Consider the following 18,764-nt stretch of genomic DNA (forward strand, 5'->3'; position numbering starts at 1 on the left):
GAAAAGATATGGCGCTTCCCGCGCTTTTTTTTTCTCTCTCTGTAGCAACGATATGGCGCTTCCCGCGCTTTCTCACCGCTGCTACCGATAACAACGCTGTTTTACTGTGGTTTCCGTTTATTCACTGTTGGAGACTCGTTCCCGACGGAGGTCTAAACGCTGACCTGCTTGCCGCGCCGGCTGTCTCTCGAGTGCACCCTCCCAGTCCGTTATTGCTTGCCTCCGATTTCGCTGCCTGTCTCAGCTGTAGAGCCCGCCGCTGGAGCTCCAGCCTGACGCCCAGGAAGGATTAGCGCAGTACCTGTCACCAGCTTGGCCAGCTGGTGAAACCACAGTTTCTCTTACTTCCTTGAGTCTTCTGGACGCTGGAGGAATCGATGTCCTTGAGGTGCTGCCGAATTGCAGGTAAGTCCGTTTCCACTTCGTCGCCACTGTAGTGTCCATGTGTAGATAAAGACACTGAAGACAGGAGTTGGTTCATAGGTATTTACGCCTTCTTTATTGTGAGTGTATATGTTATCCAGAAAGGTGTCCAAGAGAGCTTGAGTTGGTGCATTGCTAATTGTTTTCTGGTATTTTTCCGTGTCGTTTTTGGCCCATCTGTACGGTTTTTTGGTGTTGTACAGTTTACTGGGTTGTGTTTCTATGTTGTTTGTTTCTGTCTTTTTGAGATCCATAGTAATTTGACTGTGATCTGACAGTGTTGTTTGTGGTTTGACTGTGAATGCTCTGAAAGAGGATGGGTCCAAACCTGTAATCATATAGTCTACTGTGCTGCAGCCAAGAGGTGAGCAATAGGTCGATCTTCCTAGGAGGTCTCCTATGAACCTACCATTGACAATGTACAGACCCAGGCTTCGACAGAGCTGTAGGAGCTGTTTTCCGTTGGTATTTGTCTGCTTGTCGCAGTTATGCCTGTATGGAAGGGATGGGATATCAAAGTGGTTATTCCCAAATACGTAATTGTTTCCCTGATTATTGGTGAAGTCTGGTTCTTCGCCCGTTCTTGAATTGAGGTCCCCACAGATCAACACGTTCCCCTGGGCCTGGTATTGGATAATTTCCCCCTCCATGTTGGAGAAGGTGTCCTCTTTAAAGTACGGGGAATCCATTGGGGGGATATAAAGTGCGCAAATGTAAACATCTTGGGTGTTTGAGATAATCTCCCTCTCAATTTTGAGCCACATGTGGTTTTCGCCCTTTTTTATAAATTTGATGTAATTCTTAAGTTCTGTTTTAAACCAGATCAGTATGCCTCCGAGTCTCTGCCTTGGGTTACTCTTGGTAATTTATTGGAGGGGACCACCAGCTCAGTGTACCCTTGGGGACAGCCAGTGTGTCCTTTTCCTTTATACCAAGTTTCCTGTAAAATGATAATATCTAGATCTTTAGTTTCATCTATGAACTCTGGGGTCCTACTCTTCACGTCGAGCACCGAAGAGCGTAGACCTTGGATATTCCAGGTCGAAATACATAAGGATTTCATGTTAAGTTTGATCTTTTACTATGATAGGTTAAAGAGTGGTACGTGTTTGTCGTGTCTAAGCGTGGGAAAAAAAGATCATCTCAGTTGTCTATAAAAGTTAATACTATTTGGTTACAGTTCTTTCTATTAATTAGTCCTTGATCCATAAGGCGGAAGTAGATGCTGCTGCACATCTGCTTATTGTCTCTTAATGGATTGTCTCTGTCTGAGGTATTGCGTACGTCCTGTGCATCTCTCCGTCTGGCTGGGAGCGGTCCTGTTCCCCTGTGGGACAGGAGTGGTGCAGGTCTGATATTGTTGTTGTGCATGGGGATCCTCTCTGGTCTCGGTTGGTGTGGTGGTGGTCTTTGTAGTGGTCCTGATATGTACCCCGCTGATCTCTGGTGGTCGGTGGGGGGTCCCCTTGGAGTCTGGGTATGGACCCGGTTAAAAGCGACGTCCTTCAGGGCTTTAGCAAAGATCGATATTCTTTTCCTTTGGATGTGGACGTGGTCGTAAAGACATTCCTCATCGAGGGTGGGGTGTTGGGCCAGGTGCACGTTGTGTTTTGATTCGCAGTCTCTTGCTATGCTGGCATTTATCTCATGAATTGTGTTGTTGTTGAAGTCTGTTCTCGGCAATATTGTGGAAACAGCGATTCTAGTGTTTGGAAATGTACTGCTTGCCTTCCTAATCACTGCTCTGAGCGATGTTGCTACCTCTTTCTGTTGGGCCTTTCGGTCATTTGTGCCCGTGTGTATTATTATGTGTTGGGGGGAGCCTAATCGGGTTTTGGTCAGCCATCCCATGGCTCTGTCTGTTGTTGGGCACCAGATCTTTTCTACTTTACTTCTAGGGAAGAGCTTTTTCTCCCATAGAAATTTCCCATTTGAGTCTATGAGTGTTACGATGTCAGCCTTGTTTGTGTTTACTGTCTGGTGGCTTTTGCCTGGACTCATAGTGTGTGTGTTGGGCTGGGGTGTCTGGCATGTGCGTTCCTCTTGTGAGCGGCTCGCTTGTGGTTCCACGGTGGTGGGGGAAGATTGAGATTCAGTATGCTGGTCGGTCTGTGTGGCACCCCTTGTATTGTGTGTCTGCTGCTTTTGTTCCGTGTGGGAGTGCAGCCGTTCCGTCCGGCTCTGTCTTGTCTTATCTCTAGCCTCTGGTTGCTGGTCTGATGGCGTTATCTCTCCTCTATGGCTCTCTTCTTTTTCCTGCAGCTCTTTCACCCGATTCCCAAGTAGATTCACCTGGTTCTCAAGTAGATTCAGCTCTCTCTTGTGTCTCTCCCTCTCTTGCTTTTGTTCGTGATTCATCTTAAGGAACTCCTCTCTAAGTTTAACCATCTCTATCTCTAATTGATTAAATTTATCTTTTAGTTGTATCTGGCTGTGTGATCCCGGGGTATGTGTCTGGTCGACCCTGGAAGGCTCACTCATTTCCTGGCTATGCTGCTCTTCTCTTGGTGAGCTGGAATTGGTAGGGGGACTATGTGTGGCTTCCTCCCTGGTCGTTATGCTGGGGTTTGTCAGTTGTATCATGTGGCTGTGGGTCCCCGGGGTTAGTGTCTCGTTTGAACTGTGTGGCTCGTTCACCTCCTGACCAGGCTGATTTCCTCCTGGTAAGTTGTCAATGTTGGGGGGAGTGCGGGTCGCTTTTCTCCTGTTAGCCACTCTGGGGCTGTTCCTTCCCCTCTCAGTTATTCCTTTCAGTGTCCTGAAGGCCGTTGCAAAGTTGTCGAGGTTGCCTTGCACTAATATTGTTCCGGTATTGTACGCGTTGACAGTCGTGGTTGCCCTGTCTCCTGGTGTGTTAATTTTCATTTTGGACCCATTAGCAGTTTTTTCTAGCTTAACACTGGTATAGTGTGATTTTATTGCTGTGATCCAAGCCGCTGGCTGATCTGAGTAGAAAATGAGGTTACTTTTTGTCCCAGTGTTGTACCAGTCAGCAAAAAGAGTTTCTGGTTTTTCTCTCATCTGCTCATGCTTGATCGATTTTATAGCATTTTTTGTGGTGTTGGGGGGAATCTGGAAGCGGTTGCTCTCAGTGTCCCTCGGGGGCTGTTGTGGCTCTTCTGATTCGCTCATTTTTCCCCGGGTTTGGTGTTTCCCTCTCCCTGTTCGCGACCTTTCCCGGTCCCCCTCTCCGACCCCGTGGTCCCTGGGCCTCGGCTCCTGGGTTCGCCCTTCCCAGGTCTGAGTCTGTGAGCCGCTGTTTCCCGGTGCCTCCGGGCTGTTCCCCTCCCCCTCAGAGGTCTCTGGGCCTCTGTCTCGGCCTGGCTCCTCGGGCCTTTCCCTGGCTTCAGTCTCCCTCCCTGGGCCCTGTACTCACAGTCTTGGTTTTCTCGTTCCCGTTTGGTTGCTGGACTGCGGCCCGAGTCCCCTCGGCTGTGCCGGCTGCTGGATTGCTCTCTATCTCCCTCTCTCAGTTGCTCGCTCTCTCTATCTCTCTCTCTCAGTTGCTCGCTCTCTCTATCTCTCTCTCTCAGTTGCTCACTCTCTCTATCTCCCTCTCTCAGTTGCTCACTCTCTCTATCTCCCTCCCTCAGTTCCTCACTCTCTCTATCTCCATCTCTCAGTTGCTCACTCTCTCTATCTCCCTCTCTCAGTTGCTCACTCTCTCTATCTCCCTCTCTCAGTTGCTCACTCTCTCTATCTCCCTCTCTCAGTTGCTCACTATCTCTCTCTCCCTCTCTCAGTTGCTCACTCTCTCTCTCCCCCTCTCTCAGTTGCTCACTCTCTCTATCTCCCTCTCTCAGTTCCTCACTCTCTCTATCTCCCTCCCTCAGTTGCTCTCTCTCTCTCCCTCTCTCAGTTCCTCACTCTATCTCCCTCTCTCAGTTGCTCACTCTCTCTATCTCCCTCTCTCAGTTGCTCACTCTCTCTATCTCCCTCTCTCAGTTGCTCACTCAATTCAATTCAATTCAATTCAAATGCTTTATTGGCATGAAAGTTTACAGGGAACCATATTGCCAAAGCTTACATAACAAAAAGTACAGTTTTCCAACATTCTGTAGGTGTCAAACAATTTTGACGTTCGTTGGGTACAGACAATATTAATTTAAACAGTCGTTGACCCTCGTTGGGTACATTCAGTATTAATTTTTAAACAGTCGTTGGGTACATTCGGTATTGATTTATACATTCTTAATGTTTATATATGCTATGGGTGTGCTCGTTAGTCCCTCACTGTTCCTCAGGTTGTGACATGTTGTTACATATTGGCCACCAAGGTATGGTCTGTCTCCTTCTCCCAGGGCTAATCTTAATTTTGACAGGTCATCCAATTCTTTGAAATCTGGGGTTGTTTGGCTGAGCTTGTCAAAATATATGTTTCTTGTTTTGTTGAATTTTTCGCATTTTAGGAGGAAGTGCATCTCTGTCTCAACCTCGCCGGCCAGACATTGATCACATATTCTATTCTCTCTAGGCTGCCAGGATTTCTTGTATCTTCCTTTTTGAATTGTCAGTTGGTGGTCGTTTAGTCTGTACCTGGTGAGGGTCTGTCTCTGTTTTGTGTCTCTGATGGTCGAGAGATAGTCTGCCAGTTTATATTCTCTTTTTAGGGCCCGGTAACATTCTAATCTGCTTTGGCTTTTGGTTATTTTGTTCCAATGTTCCAGGTAGCTTTTTTGCATTGTTTAATGATTTGTTTCACTCGGATTGGTGTTTGGAGGGCAGTGTTGGTCTGGGACTGGTCAGGGTCCGGCTGAGTAGGAGTACTTAATTTCAGTAGCAGCTGACTCAGGGGACTCATTTCTGGGTTCAGCTCTTGGGTCTGGAGGGCTTTAAAATGAAGGGTGTCTGGGGAACTAGATTTGAGGTGATTTAGAAAGTTTAGTGCTCGTTTTTGGATGTTTATTATCAGTGGGTATCAGCCTAGTTCGGCTCTACATGCATTTGTTGGTGTTTTCCTTTGGGTGCGAAGAATGCTTTGGCAAAATTCTGCATGTAGGGCTTCTATTGTGTGTTTTTCCCATTTAGTGTAGCTATGGTGATTGAGTGGGCCCCATACTTCACTACCGTACAGCGCAATGGGCAGGATTATGCTGTCAAATATTTTGAGCCAGATTTTGATTGGAATTTGGATGTTGTAGAATTTTCTTTTTATTGCATATAGGGCTCTTCGGGCTTTTTCTTTTAGTGCATTCACTGCTATGCTGAAGCTCCCTGATGCTGTGATGGTTAGACCAAGGTAAGTGTAGCTCATAGTGTGTCCTATGATGGTATCACTGAGAGTAAACTGGTATTTGTTTTCCTGACATCTGGGCCGTTTTTGAAAAATCATGATGTTGGTTTTCTTTAGATTTACTGTCAGGGCCCAATTTTGGCAGTATTTGTCGAGTTGGTCTAATTGTTGCTGTAATCCTTGTTCTGTGGGAGACTCTCTCGCTCAGTTGCTCACTCTCTCTCTCTCCCTCCCTCAGTTGTTCACTCTCTATCTCCCTCTCTCAGTTGCTCACTCTCCCTCTCTCAGTTGCTCACTCTCTCTAGCTCACTCTCTCTATCTCCCTCTCTCAGTTGCTCACTCTCACTATCTCCCTCTCTCAGTTGCTAACTCTCTCTATCTCTCTCTCAGTTCCTCACTCTCTCTCTCTCCCTCCCTCAGTTGCTCACTCTCTCTCTCTCTCCCTCTCTCAGTTCCTCACTCTCTCTATCTCCCTCCCTCAGTTACTCACTCTATCTCCCTCCCTCAGTTCCTCACACTCTCTATCTCCCTCCCTCAGTTCCTCACTCTCTCTATCTCCCTCTCTCAGTTCCTCACTCTCTCTCTCTCCCTCTCTCAGTTGCTCACTCTCTCTATCTCCCTCCCTCAGTTGCTCACTCTCTCTCTCTCCCTCCCTCAGTTGCTCACTCTCTCTACCTCCCTCCCTCAGTTGCTCACGCTCTCTCTCTCCTTCCCTCAGTTGCTCACACTCTCTATCTCCCTCTCTCAGTTCCTCACTCTATCTCCCTCTCTCAGTTGCTCACTCTCTCTATCTCCCTCTCTCAGTTCCTCACTCTCTCTCTCTCTCCCTCTCAGTTGCTCACTCTCTCTATCTCCATCTCTCAGTTGCTCACTCTCTCGCTCTCCCTCTCTCAGTTGCTCACTCTCTCTATCTCCCTCAGTTGCTCACTCTCTCTGTCTATCTCCCTCTCTCAGTTGCTCACTCTCTCTATCTCCCTCTCTCAGTTGCTCACTCTCTCTATCTCCCTCTCTCAGTTGCTCACTCTCTCTATCTCCCTCCCTCAGTTGCTCACTCTCTCTATCTCCCTCTCTCAGTTGCTCACTCTCTCTATCTCCCTCTCTCAGTTGCTCACTCTCTCTATCTCCCTCTCTCAGTTGCTCACTCTCTCTATCTCCCTCCCTCAGTTGCTCACGCTCTCTCTCTCTCCCTCTCTCAGTTGCTCACTCTCTCTATCTCCCTCTCTCAGTTGCTCACTCTCTCTCTCTCCCTCTCTCAGTTGCTCACTCTCTCTCTCTCCCTCCCTTAGTTGCTCACTCTCTCTATCTCCATCTCTCAGTTGCTCACTCTCTCGCTCTCCCTCCCTCAGTTGCTCACTCTCTCTCTCCCTCCCTCAGTTGCACACTCTCTCTCTCTCCCTCTCTCAGTTGCTCACTCTCTCTATCTCCCAGTTGCTCACTCTCTCTCTCTATCTCCCTCTCTCAGTTGCTCACTCTCTCTATCTCCCTCTCTCAGTTGCTCACTCTCTCTATCTCCCTCTCTCAGTTGCTCACTCTCCCTATCTCCCTCCCTCAGTTGCTCACTCTCTCTATCTCCCTCTCTCAGTTGCTCACTCTCTCTATCTCCCTCTGTCAGTTGCTCACTCTCTCTATCTCCCTCTCTCAGTTGCTCACTCTCTCTATCTCCCTCTCTCAGTTCCTCACTCTCTCTATCTCCCTCCCTCAGTTGCTCACTCTCTCTCTCTCCCTCTCTCAGTTCCTCACTCTCTCTATCTCCCTCTCTCAGTTGCTCACTCTCTCTATCTCCCTCTCTCAATTGCTCACTCTCTCTATCTCCCTCTCTCAGTTGCTCACTCAATTGAATTCAATTCAATTCAATTCAAATGCTTTATTGGCATGAAAGTTTGCAGGGAACCATATTGCCAAAGCTTACATCACAAAAAGTACAGTTTTCCAACATTCTGTAGGTGTCAAACAATTTTGACCTTCGTTGGGTACAGACAATATTAATTTAAACAGTCGTTGACCCTCGTTGGGTACATTCAGTATTAATTTTTAAACAGTCGTTGGGTACAGTCGGTATTGATTTCAACATTCTTAATGTTTATATATGCTATGGGTGTGCTCGTTAGTCCCTCACTGTTCCTCAGGTTGTGACATGTTGTTACATATTGGCCACCAAGGTATGGTCTGTCTCCTTCTCCCAGGGCTAATCTTAATTTTGACAGGTCATCCAATTCTTTGAAATCTGGGGTTGTTTGGCTGAGCTTGTCAAATAATATGTTTCTTGTTTTGTTGAATTTTTTGCATTTTAGGAGGAAGTGCATCTCTGTCTCAACCTTGCTGGCCAGACATTGATCACATATTCTATTCTCTCTAGGGTGCCAGGATTTCTTGTATCTTCCTTTTTCAATTGCCAGTTGGTGGTCGCTTAGTCTGTACCTGGTGAGGGTCTGTCTCTGTTTTGTGTCTCTGATGGTCGAGAGATAGTCTGCCAGTTTATATTCTCTTTTTAGGGCCCGGTAACATTCTAATCTGCTTTGGCTTTTGGTTATTTTGTTCCAATGTTCCAGGTAGGTTTCTTTGCATTGTTTAATGATTTGGTTCACTCGGATTGGTGTTTGGAGGGCAGTGTTGGTCTGGGACTGGTCAGGGTCCGGCTGAGTAGGAGTACTTAGTTTCAGTAGCAGCTGACTCAGGGGACTCATTTCTGGGTTCAGCTCTTGGGTCTGGAGGGCTTTAAAATGAAGGGTGTCTGGGGAACTAGATTTGAGGTGATTTAGAAAGTTTAGTGCTCGTTTTTGGATGTTTATTATCAGTGGGTATCTGCCTAGTTCGGCTCTACCTGCATTTGTTGGTGTTTTCCTTTGGGTGCGAAGAATGCTTCAGCAAAATTCTGCATGTAGGGCTTCTATTGTGTGTTTTTCCCATTTAGTGTAGCTATGTTGATTGAGTGGGCCCCATACTTCACTACCGTACAGCGCAATGGGCAGGATTATGCTGTCAAATATTTTGAGCCAGATTTTGATTGGAATTTGGATGTTGTAGAATTTTCTTTTTATTGCATATAGGGCTCTTCGGGCTTTTTCTTTTAGTGCATTCACTGCTATGCTGAAGCTCCCTGATGCTGTGATGGTTAGACCAAGGTAAGTGTAGCTCATAGTGTGTCCTATGATGGTATCACTGAGAGTAAACTGGTATTTGTTTTCCTGACATCTGGGTCTTTTTTGAAAACTCATGATGTTGGTTTTCTTTAGATTTACTGTTAGGGCCCAATTTTGGCAGTATTTGTCGAGTAGGTCTAATTGTTGCTGTAATCCTTGTTCTGTGGGAGACAGCAGAACCAGGTCGTCCGCATAGAACAGGGATTTCACTTCCCCATCTAGGAGACAGAGACCCGGTGACTCGCTTTGCTCCAGCATGTCTGCTAATTCATTTATGTATATGTTGAACAGGGTCGGGCTCAAATTGCAGCCCTGCCGGACGCCTCTTCTCTGGGTGAAGAAACCGGTGCATTTGTCTCCAATTTTGACACCGCATTTATTTTTCAGATACATCGATTTAATAAGGTCATAGACTTTGCCCCCTATTCCACACTGAAGAAGTTTATAATGGAGCCCTTCGTGCCAGATAGAGTCAAAGGCTTTCTTGAAGTCAATGAAACAAGCGAATATTTTCCCATTTTTTGTTTGTTGTATATGTTTTTCAATGAGAGTGTGAAGGGTATAGATACGGTCGGTGGTGCGGTGTTTTGGAAGAAAGCCTATTTGATTTTTTCTAAGGATATTATGTTTGTTAAGAAAATCCAGCAATCTACTATTTAGAATACTGCAGAATAACTTCCCTAGACAACTGTTGACACAGATGCCACGGTAGTTATTTGGGTCTGATTTGTTTCCATTTTTATATATGCGAGAGATGAGTCCTTGGCACCAGATATCGGGAAAACAGCCTGAACGTAATATGATGTTGAATAACTTGAGTGCAGCACCCTGCATCTCCATATTGCTGAACTTGAGCATTTCATTTTTGATGTTGTCTGGACCACAGGCTTTCTTTCGGTGGAGAGATTTTGTTTTTGTGGCCAGTTCTTTCCAAGTGATTGGGGAGTCTAGAGGGTTTTGGTTGTCTTTAATTGTTGCTTCTAATGTGTGGAGTTTTTCTGTGACATGATGTTGACTTGGGTTTGTTTCGTTTATTGGGATGTCTTTGTAGAGGTTTTCAAAATGTGTTCTCCAGATGTCGCCATCTTGGATAGGTAATGTTTGCAATTGTGTTGTACTCAGGTTATTCCACATATCCCAGAATTGATTTTGATTAATGGAGTTTTAATTTTTCTCTCTCTCAGTTGCTCACTCTCTCTCTCTCCCTCTCTCAGTTGCTCACTCTCTCTATCTCCCTCTCTCAGTTGCTCACTCTCTCTATCTCCCTCTCTCAGTTGCTCACTCTCTCTATCTCCCTCCCTCTGTTGCTCACTCTCTCTATCTCCCTCTCTCAGTTGCTCACTCTCTCTATCTCTCTCTCTCAGTTGCTCACTCTCTCTCTCTCCCTCCCTCAGTTGCTCACTCTCTATCTCCCTCTCTCAGTTGCTCACTCTCTCTATCTCCCTCTCTCAGTTGCTCACTCTCTCTATCTCCCTCTCTCAGTTCCTCACTCTCTCTATCTCCCTCCCTCAGTTCCTCACTCTCTCTATCTCCCTCTCTCAGTTCCTCACTCTCTCTCTCTCCCTCTCTCAGTTGCTCACTCTCTCTATCTCCCTCCCTCAGTTTCTCACTCTCTCTCTCTCCTTCCCTCAGTTGCTCACTCTCTCTATCTCCCTCTCTCAGTTGCTCACTCTCTCTATCTCCCTCTCACAGTTGCTGACTCTCTCTATCTCCCTCTCTCAGTTGCTCACTCTCTCTCTCTCCCTCTCAGTTGCTCACTCTATCTCCCTCGCTCAGTTCCTCGCTCTCTCTATCTCCCTCTCTCAGTTGCTCACTCTCTCTATCTCCCTCTCTCGGTTCCTCACTCTCTCTATCTCCCCTTCTCAGTTGCTCACTCTCTCTACCTCCCTCTCTCAGTTGCTCACTCTCTCTATCTCCCTCTCTCAGTCCCTCACTCTCTCTATCTCCCTCTCTCAGTTGCTCACTCTCTCTATCTCCCTCTCTCAGTTGCTCACTCTCTCTATCTCCCTCTCTCAGTTGCTCACTCTGTCTGTCTCCCTCTCTCAGTTGCTCACTCTCTCTATCTCCCTCTCTCAGTTGCTCACTCTCTCTATCTCCCTCCCTCAGTTGCTCACTCTCTCTATCTCCCTCTCTCAGTTCCTCACTCTCTCTATCTCCCTCTCTCAGTTGCTCACTCTCTCTCTCTCCCTCTCAGTTGCTCACTCTATCTCCCTCCCTCAGTTCCTCGCTCTCTCTATCTCCCTCTCTCAGTTGCTCACTCTCTCTATCTCCCTCTCTCGGTTCCTCACTCTCTCTATCTCCCCTTCTCAGTTGCTCACTCTCTCTACCTCCCTCTCTCAGTTGCTCACTCTCTCTATCTCCCTCTCTCAGTCCCTCACTCTCTCTATCTCCCTCTCTCAGTTGCTCACTCTCTCTATCTCCCTCTCTCAGTTGCTCACTCTCTCTATCTCCCTCTCTCAGTTGCTCACTCTCTCTATCTCCCTCTCTCAGTTGCTCACTCTGTCTGTCTCCCTCTCTCAGTTGCTCACTCTCTCTATCTCCCTCTCTCAGTTGCTCACTCTCTCTATCTCCCTCCCTCAGTTGCTCACTCTCTCTATCTCCCTCTCTCAGTTCCTCACTCTCTCTATCTCCCTCCCTCAGTTGCTCACTCTCTCTATCTCCCTCTCTCAGTTGCTCACTCTCTCTATCTCCCTCTCTCAGTTGCTCACTCTCTCTATCTCCCTCTCTCAGTTGCTCCCTCTCTCTCTCTCCCTCTCTCAGTTGCTCACTCTCTCTATCTCCCTCTCTCAGTTGCTCACTCAATTCAATTCAATTTTCAATTCAAATGCTTTATTGGCATGAAAGTTTACAGGGAACCATATTGCCAAAGCTTACACAACAAAAAGTACAGTTTTCCAACATTCTGTAGGTGTCAAACAATTTTGACCTTCGTTGGGTACAGACAATATTAATTTAAACAGTCGTTGACCCTCGTTGGGTACATTCAGTATTAATTTTTAAACAGTCGTTGGGTACAGTCGGTATTGATTTATACGTTCTTAATGTTTATATATGCTATGGGTGTGCTCGTTAGTCCCTCACTGTTCCTCAGGTTGTGACATGTTGTTACATATTGGCCACCAAGGTATGGTCTGTCTCCTTCTCCCAGGGCTAATCTTAATTTTGACAGGTCATCCAATTCTTTGAAATCTGGGGTTGTTTGGCTGAGCTTGTCAAAATATATGTTTCTTGTTTTGTTGAATTTTTCGCATTTTAGGAGGAAGTGCATCTCTGTCTCAACCTCGCCGGCCAGACAATGATCACATATTCTATTCTCTCTAGGCTGCCAGGATTTCTTGTATCTTCCTTTTTCAATTGCCAGTTGGTGGTCGCTTAGTCTGTACCTGGTGAGGGTCTGTCTCTGTTTTGTGTCTCTGATGGTCGAGAGATAGTCTGCCAGTTTATATTCTCCCTCTCTCAGTTGCTCACTCTCTCTATCTCCCTCTCTCAGTTGCTCACTCTCTCTATCTCCCTCTCTCAGTTGCTCACTCTCTCTATCTCCCTCTCTCAGTTCCTCACTCTCTCTATCTCCCTCTCTCAGTTGCTCACTCTCTCTATCTCCCTCTCTCAGTTCCTCACTCTCTCTCTATCTCCCTCTCTCAGTTCCTCACTCTCTCTCTCTCTCCGTCTCTCAGTTCCTCACTCTCTCTCTCGCTCTCTGTTGCTCACTCTCTCAATTGCTCACTCTCTCTATCTCCCTCTCTCAGTTGCTCACTCTCTCTATCTCCCTCTCTCAGTTGCTCACTCTCTCTATCTCCCTCTCTCAGTTGCTCACTCTCTCTATCTCCCTCTCTCAGTTCCTCACTCTCTCTCTATCTCCCTCTCTCAGTTCCTCACTCTCTCTCTCTCTCCCTCTCTCAGTTCCTCACTCTCTCTCTCGCTCTCTGTTGCTCACTCTCTCTAGCTCCCTCTCTCAATTGCTCACTCTCTCTATCTCCCTCTCTCAGTTGCTCACTCTCTCTCTCTCTCTCCCTCTCTCAGTTGCTCACTCTCTCTATCTCCCTCCCTCAGTTGCTCACTCTCTCTCTCTCTCCCTCTCTCAGTTCCTCACTCTCTCTATCTCCCTCTCTCAGTTCCTCACTCTCTCTATCTCCCTCTTTCAGTTGCTCACTCTCTCTATCTCCCTCTCTCAGTTGCTCACTCTCTCTCTCTCCCTCTCTCAGCTGCTCACTCTCTCTATCTCCCTCTCTCAGTTGCTCTCTCTCTCTCTCCCTCTCTCAGTTGCTCACTCTCTCTATCTCCCGCTCTCAGTTGCTCACTCTCTCTCTCTCCCTCTCTCAGTTGCTCACTCTCTCTCTCTCTCCCTCTCTCAGTTGCTCACTCTCTCTATCTCCCTCTCTCAGTTCCTCGCTCTCTCTCTCTCCCTCCCTCAGTTGCTCTCTCTCTCTCTCTCCCTCCCTCAGTTGCTCACTCTCTCTATCTCCCTCTCTCAGTTCCTCACTCTCTCTCTCTCTCCCTCTCTCAGTTCCTCACTCTCTCTCTCGCTCTCTGTTGCTCACTCTCTCAATTGCTCACTCTCTCTATCTCCCTCTCTCAGTTGCTCACTCTCTCTATCTCCCTCTCTCAGTTCCTCACTCTCTCTCTATCTCCCTCTCTCAGTTCCTCACTCTCTCTCTCTCTCCCTCTCTCAGTTCCTCACTCTCTCTCTCGCTCTCTGTTGCTCACGCTCTCTAGCTCCCTCTCTCAATTGCTCACTCTCTCTATCTCCCTCTCTCAGTTGCTCACTCTCTCTATCTCCCTCTCTCAGTTGCTCACTCTCTCTCTCCCTCTCTCAGTTGCTCACTCTCTCTATCTCCCTCCCTCAGTTGCTCACTCTCTCTCTCTCTCCCTCTCTCAGTTCCTCACTCTCTCTATCTCCCTCTCTCAGTTGCTCACTCTCTCTCTCTCCCTCTCTGTTGCTCACTCTCTCTCTCTCCCTCTCTCAGTTCCTCACTCTCTCTATCTCCCTCTCTCAGTTGCTCACTCTCTCTATCTCCCTCTCTCAGTTGCTCACTCTCTCTCTCTCCCTCTCTCAGCTGCTCACTCTCTCTATCTCCCTCTCTCAGTTGCTCTCTCTCTCTCTCCCTCTCTCAGTTGCTCACTCTCTCTATCTCCCGCTCTCAGTTGCTCACTCTCTCTCTCTCCCTCTCTCAGTTGCTCACTCTCTCTCTCTCTCTCCCTCTCTCAGTTGCTCACTCTCTCTATCTCCCTCTCTCAGTTCCTCACTCTCTCTCTCTCCCTCCCTCAGTTGCTCTCTCTCTCTCTCTCCCTCCCTCAGTTGCTCACTCTCTCTATCTCCCTCTCTCAGTTCCTCACTCTCTCTCTCTCCCTCCCTCAGTTGCTCACTCTCTCTATCTTCCGCTCTCAGTTGCTCACTCTCTTTCTGTTCCCAGGTATGCCCCGGTGGGTATTATGTTCCTTATTGCGGGGAAGATTGTTGAAATGGAAGACATGACTGTGGTGGGAGGACAGCTGGGAATGTACACAGTCACGGTGATTTTGGGCCTGCTCATCCACGCTGTCATCGTGCTGCCCCTCCTCTACTTCTTTGTCACCCGCAAGAATCCCTTTGTTTTTATCGGCGGATTGGCACACGCTCTGGTTACTGCACTCGGCACTTCCTCCAGGTAAGAAAGCATTTCACCCGGCATGAGCAGTGCTGATATCTGCACCCAAACTCCCTCTTTATTGTACATTTATTCCCTTTACAACCTCTCGTTGTCCTGAATCCACTTCAACACAGAGGTCACAGCTCATTGTTGAATTTGTTTTTTACTCACACACACAGACTAACTGAAACACTGACTCACACACACAGACTCTAACTGAAACACAGACTCAGACACACAGACTAACTGAAACACAGACTCACACACACAGACTCTAACTGAAACACCGACTCAGACACACAGACTCTAACTGAAACACAGACTCACACACACAGACTCTAACTGAAACACAGACTCACACACACAGACTCTAACTGAAACACAGACTCAGACACACAGACTCTAACTGAAACACAGACTCACACACACAGACTAACTGAAACACAGACTCACACACACAGACTCTAACTGAAACACCGACTCACACACACAGACTCTAACTGAAACACAGACTCAGACACACAGACTCTAACTGAAACACAGACTCACACACACAGACTCTAACTGAAACACAGACTCACACACACAGACTCTAACTGAAACACAGACTCACACACACAGACTAACTGAAACACAGACTCACACACACAGACTCTAACTGAAACACCGACTCACACACACAGACTCTAACTGAAACACAGACTCAGACACACAGTCTCTAACTGAAACACAGACTCACACACACAGACTCTAACTGAAACACAGACTAACACACACAGACTCTAACTGAAACACAGACTCACACACACAGACTAACTGAAACACAGACTAACTGAAACACCGACTCAGACACACAGACTAACTGAAACACAGACTCAGACACACAGACTCTAACTGAAACACAGACTCAGACACACAGACTAACCGAAACACAGACTCACACACACAGACTAACTGAAACACAGACACACACACAGACTCTAACTGAAACACAGACTCACACACACAGACTAACTGAAACACAGACTCAGACACACAGACTCTAACTGAAACACAGACTCAGACACACAGACTCTAACTGAAACACAGACTCAGACACACAGACTCTAACTGAAACACAGACTCACACACACAGACTCTAACTGAAACACAGACTCACACACACAGACTCTAACTGAAACACAGACTCACACACACAGACTAACTGAAACACAGACTCACACACACAGACTCTAACTGAAACACAGACTCACACACACAGACTCTAACTGAAACACAGACTCACACACACAGACTAACTGAAACACAGACTCACACACAGACTAACTGAAACACAGACTCAGGCACACAGACTAACTGAAACACAGACTCAGACACACAGACTAACTGAAACACAGACTCAGACACACAGACTAACTGAAACACAGACTCAGACACACAGACTCTAACTGAAACACAGACTCTCACACACAGACTAACTGAAACACAGACTCAGACACACAGACTAACTGAAACACAGACTCAGACACACAGACTAACTGAAACACAGACTCAGACACACAGACTAACTGAAACACAGACTCAGACACAGACTCTAACTGAAACACAGACTCACACACACAGACTAACTGAAACACAGACTCACACACAGACTAACTGAAACACAGACTCAGGCACACAGACTAACTGAAACACAGACTCAGACACACAGACTAACTGAAACACCGACTCACACACACAGACTCTAACTGAAACACAGACTCAGACACACAGTCTCTAACTGAAACACAGACTCACACACACAGACTCTAACTGAAACACAGACTAACACACACAGACTCTAACTGAAACACAGACTCACACACACAGACTAACTGAAACACAGACTAACTGAAACACCGACTCAGACACACAGACTAACTGAAACACAGACTCAGACACACAGACTCTAACTGAAACACAGACTCAGACACACAGACTAACCGAAACACAGACTCACACACACAGACTAACTGAAACACAGACACACACACAGACTCTAACTGAAACACAGACTCACACACACAGACTAACTGAAACACAGACTCAGACACACAGACTCTAACTGAAACACAGACTCAGACACACAGACTCTAACTGAAACACAGACTCAGACACACAGACTCTAACTGAAACACAGACTCACACACACAGACTCTAACTGAAACACAGACTCACACACACAGACTCTAACTGAAACACAGACTCACACACACAGACTAACTGAAACACAGACTCACACACACAGACTCTAACTGAAACACAGACTCACACACACAGACTCTAACTGAAACACAGACTCACACACACAGACTAACTGAAACACAGACTCACACACAGACTAACTGAAACACAGACTCAGGCACACAGACTAACTGAAACACAGACTCAGACACACAGACTAACTGAAACACAGACTCAGACACACAGACTAACTGAAACACAGACTCAGACACACAGACTCTAACTGAAACACAGACTCTCACACACAGACTAACTGAAACACAGACTCAGACACACAGACTAACTGAAACACAGACTCAGACACACAGACTAACTGAAACACAGACTCAGACACACAGACTAACTGAAACACAGACTCAGACACAGACTCTAACTGAAACACAGACTCACACACACAGACTAACTGAAACACAGACTCACACACAGACTAACTGAAACACAGACTCAGGCACACAGACTAACTGAAACACAGACTCAGACACACAGACTAACTGAAACACAGACTCAGACACACAGACTAACTGAAACACAGACTCAGACACACAGACTCTAACTGAAACACAGACTCTCACACACAGACTAACTGAAACACAGACTCAGACACACAGACTAACTGAAACACAGACTCAGACACACAGACTAACTGAAACACAGACTCAGACACAGACTCTAACTGAAACACAGACTCAGACACACAGACTAACTGAAACACAGACTCAAACACACAGACTCTAACTGAAACACAGACTCACACACACAGACTAACTGAAACACAGACTCAGACACACAGACTAACTGAAACAAAGACTCACACACACAGACTCTAACTGAAACACAGACTCACACACACAGACTAACTGAAACACAGACTCACACACACAGACTCTAACTGAAACACAGACTCAGACACACAGACTCTAACTGAAACACAGACTCAGACACACAGACTAACTGAAACAAAGACTCACACACACAGACTAACTGAAACACAGACTCACACACACAGACTAACTGAAACACAGACTCACACACACAGACTAACTGAAACACAGACTCACACACACAGACTAACTGAAACAAAGACTCAGACACACAGACTAACTGAAACACAGACTCACACACACAGACTCTAACTGAAACACAGACTCAGACACACAGACTAACTGAAACAAAGACTCACACACACAGACTCTAACTGAAACACAGACTCAGACACACAGACTAACTGAAACACAGACTCAGACACACAGACTAACTGAAACACAGACTCAGACACACAGACTAACTGAAACACAGACTCAGACACACAGACTAACTGAAACACAGACTCAGACACACAGACTAACTGAAACAAAGACTCACACACACAGACTAACTGAAACAAAGACTCACACACACACACAGAGGACAGAATTTTGCCGGTTCTCAGAGTGCGGAATTGGAGGCGGGACCGCTGTCAAAAGCGCAAAGATTGACGGTGGGTAGGAAACCCGCTGTCAACCCACCTCCAATCAATCTTCCCAAGCGTCGGGTCCCCAATTTGCGCATGGACCTGACACCTAGCGGCGGGAAGAGGATTATAGCCACTTACCTGGCTGTTAACAGGTACTTGATACTTGTTAACAGGCTCTTTTTCAATTTTGCCGCTTCTGCCTCGGGTTCCCCGATGTCTGAACACCACACCAGGTAAGTGTGGCATGTTGTGAGTCTGCTGTAATGTTTCTGCATTGATGACAGCTGCAAAAGTGGTGTGAAGGATCCAATGGTGCACTGGTGACTTTGAGGTAAGAAAATGTTGGGAAAATCATTTTTAATGCCTTTATACGTTTCTGTAGGTAACAAGTTTTCAATTGGCTGTCTCATCCCACCCCATTGGGAGAACCTCTCTCACCAGTGACAGATCGCCTCTGTAACCTCACCTGCAGCTGCCATCTGTTCTAGCCTATGGAGGGAGTCATTGGAGAGCCTGGGTGCAAGAGTTCACCTGTGAACAGTCATTGTCAGTGTTTGCAGCACCTCAATGCTGTCAAACACTGAGAAATGAGCTGTCAAAGAAAA

The 18,764-nt window shown here is 46.6% G+C and overlaps 1 protein-coding gene across 1 annotated transcript in view; it reads left to right on the top strand.

The window, feature by feature from the left end:
• The window catches only part of LOC147123887 (excitatory amino acid transporter 1-like), a 187,910-nt gene that overhangs the window by 135,697 nt on the left and 33,449 nt on the right, over positions 1-18,764 (top strand). The window contains exon 5 of the mRNA XM_085962625.1: positions 14,208-14,441. Within this exon, the coding sequence (XP_085818751.1) occupies positions 14,208-14,441 (234 nt within the window). The remainder of the gene's footprint in view (positions 1-14,207; positions 14,442-18,764) is intronic.

Source organism: Somniosus microcephalus, chromosome 1 (genome assembly GCF_052327205.1).
Source record: "Somniosus microcephalus isolate GS21.2 chromosome 1, FLI_Smic_1.0, whole genome shotgun sequence".
NCBI classification, from domain to species: domain Eukaryota; kingdom Metazoa; phylum Chordata; class Chondrichthyes; order Squaliformes; family Somniosidae; genus Somniosus; species Somniosus microcephalus.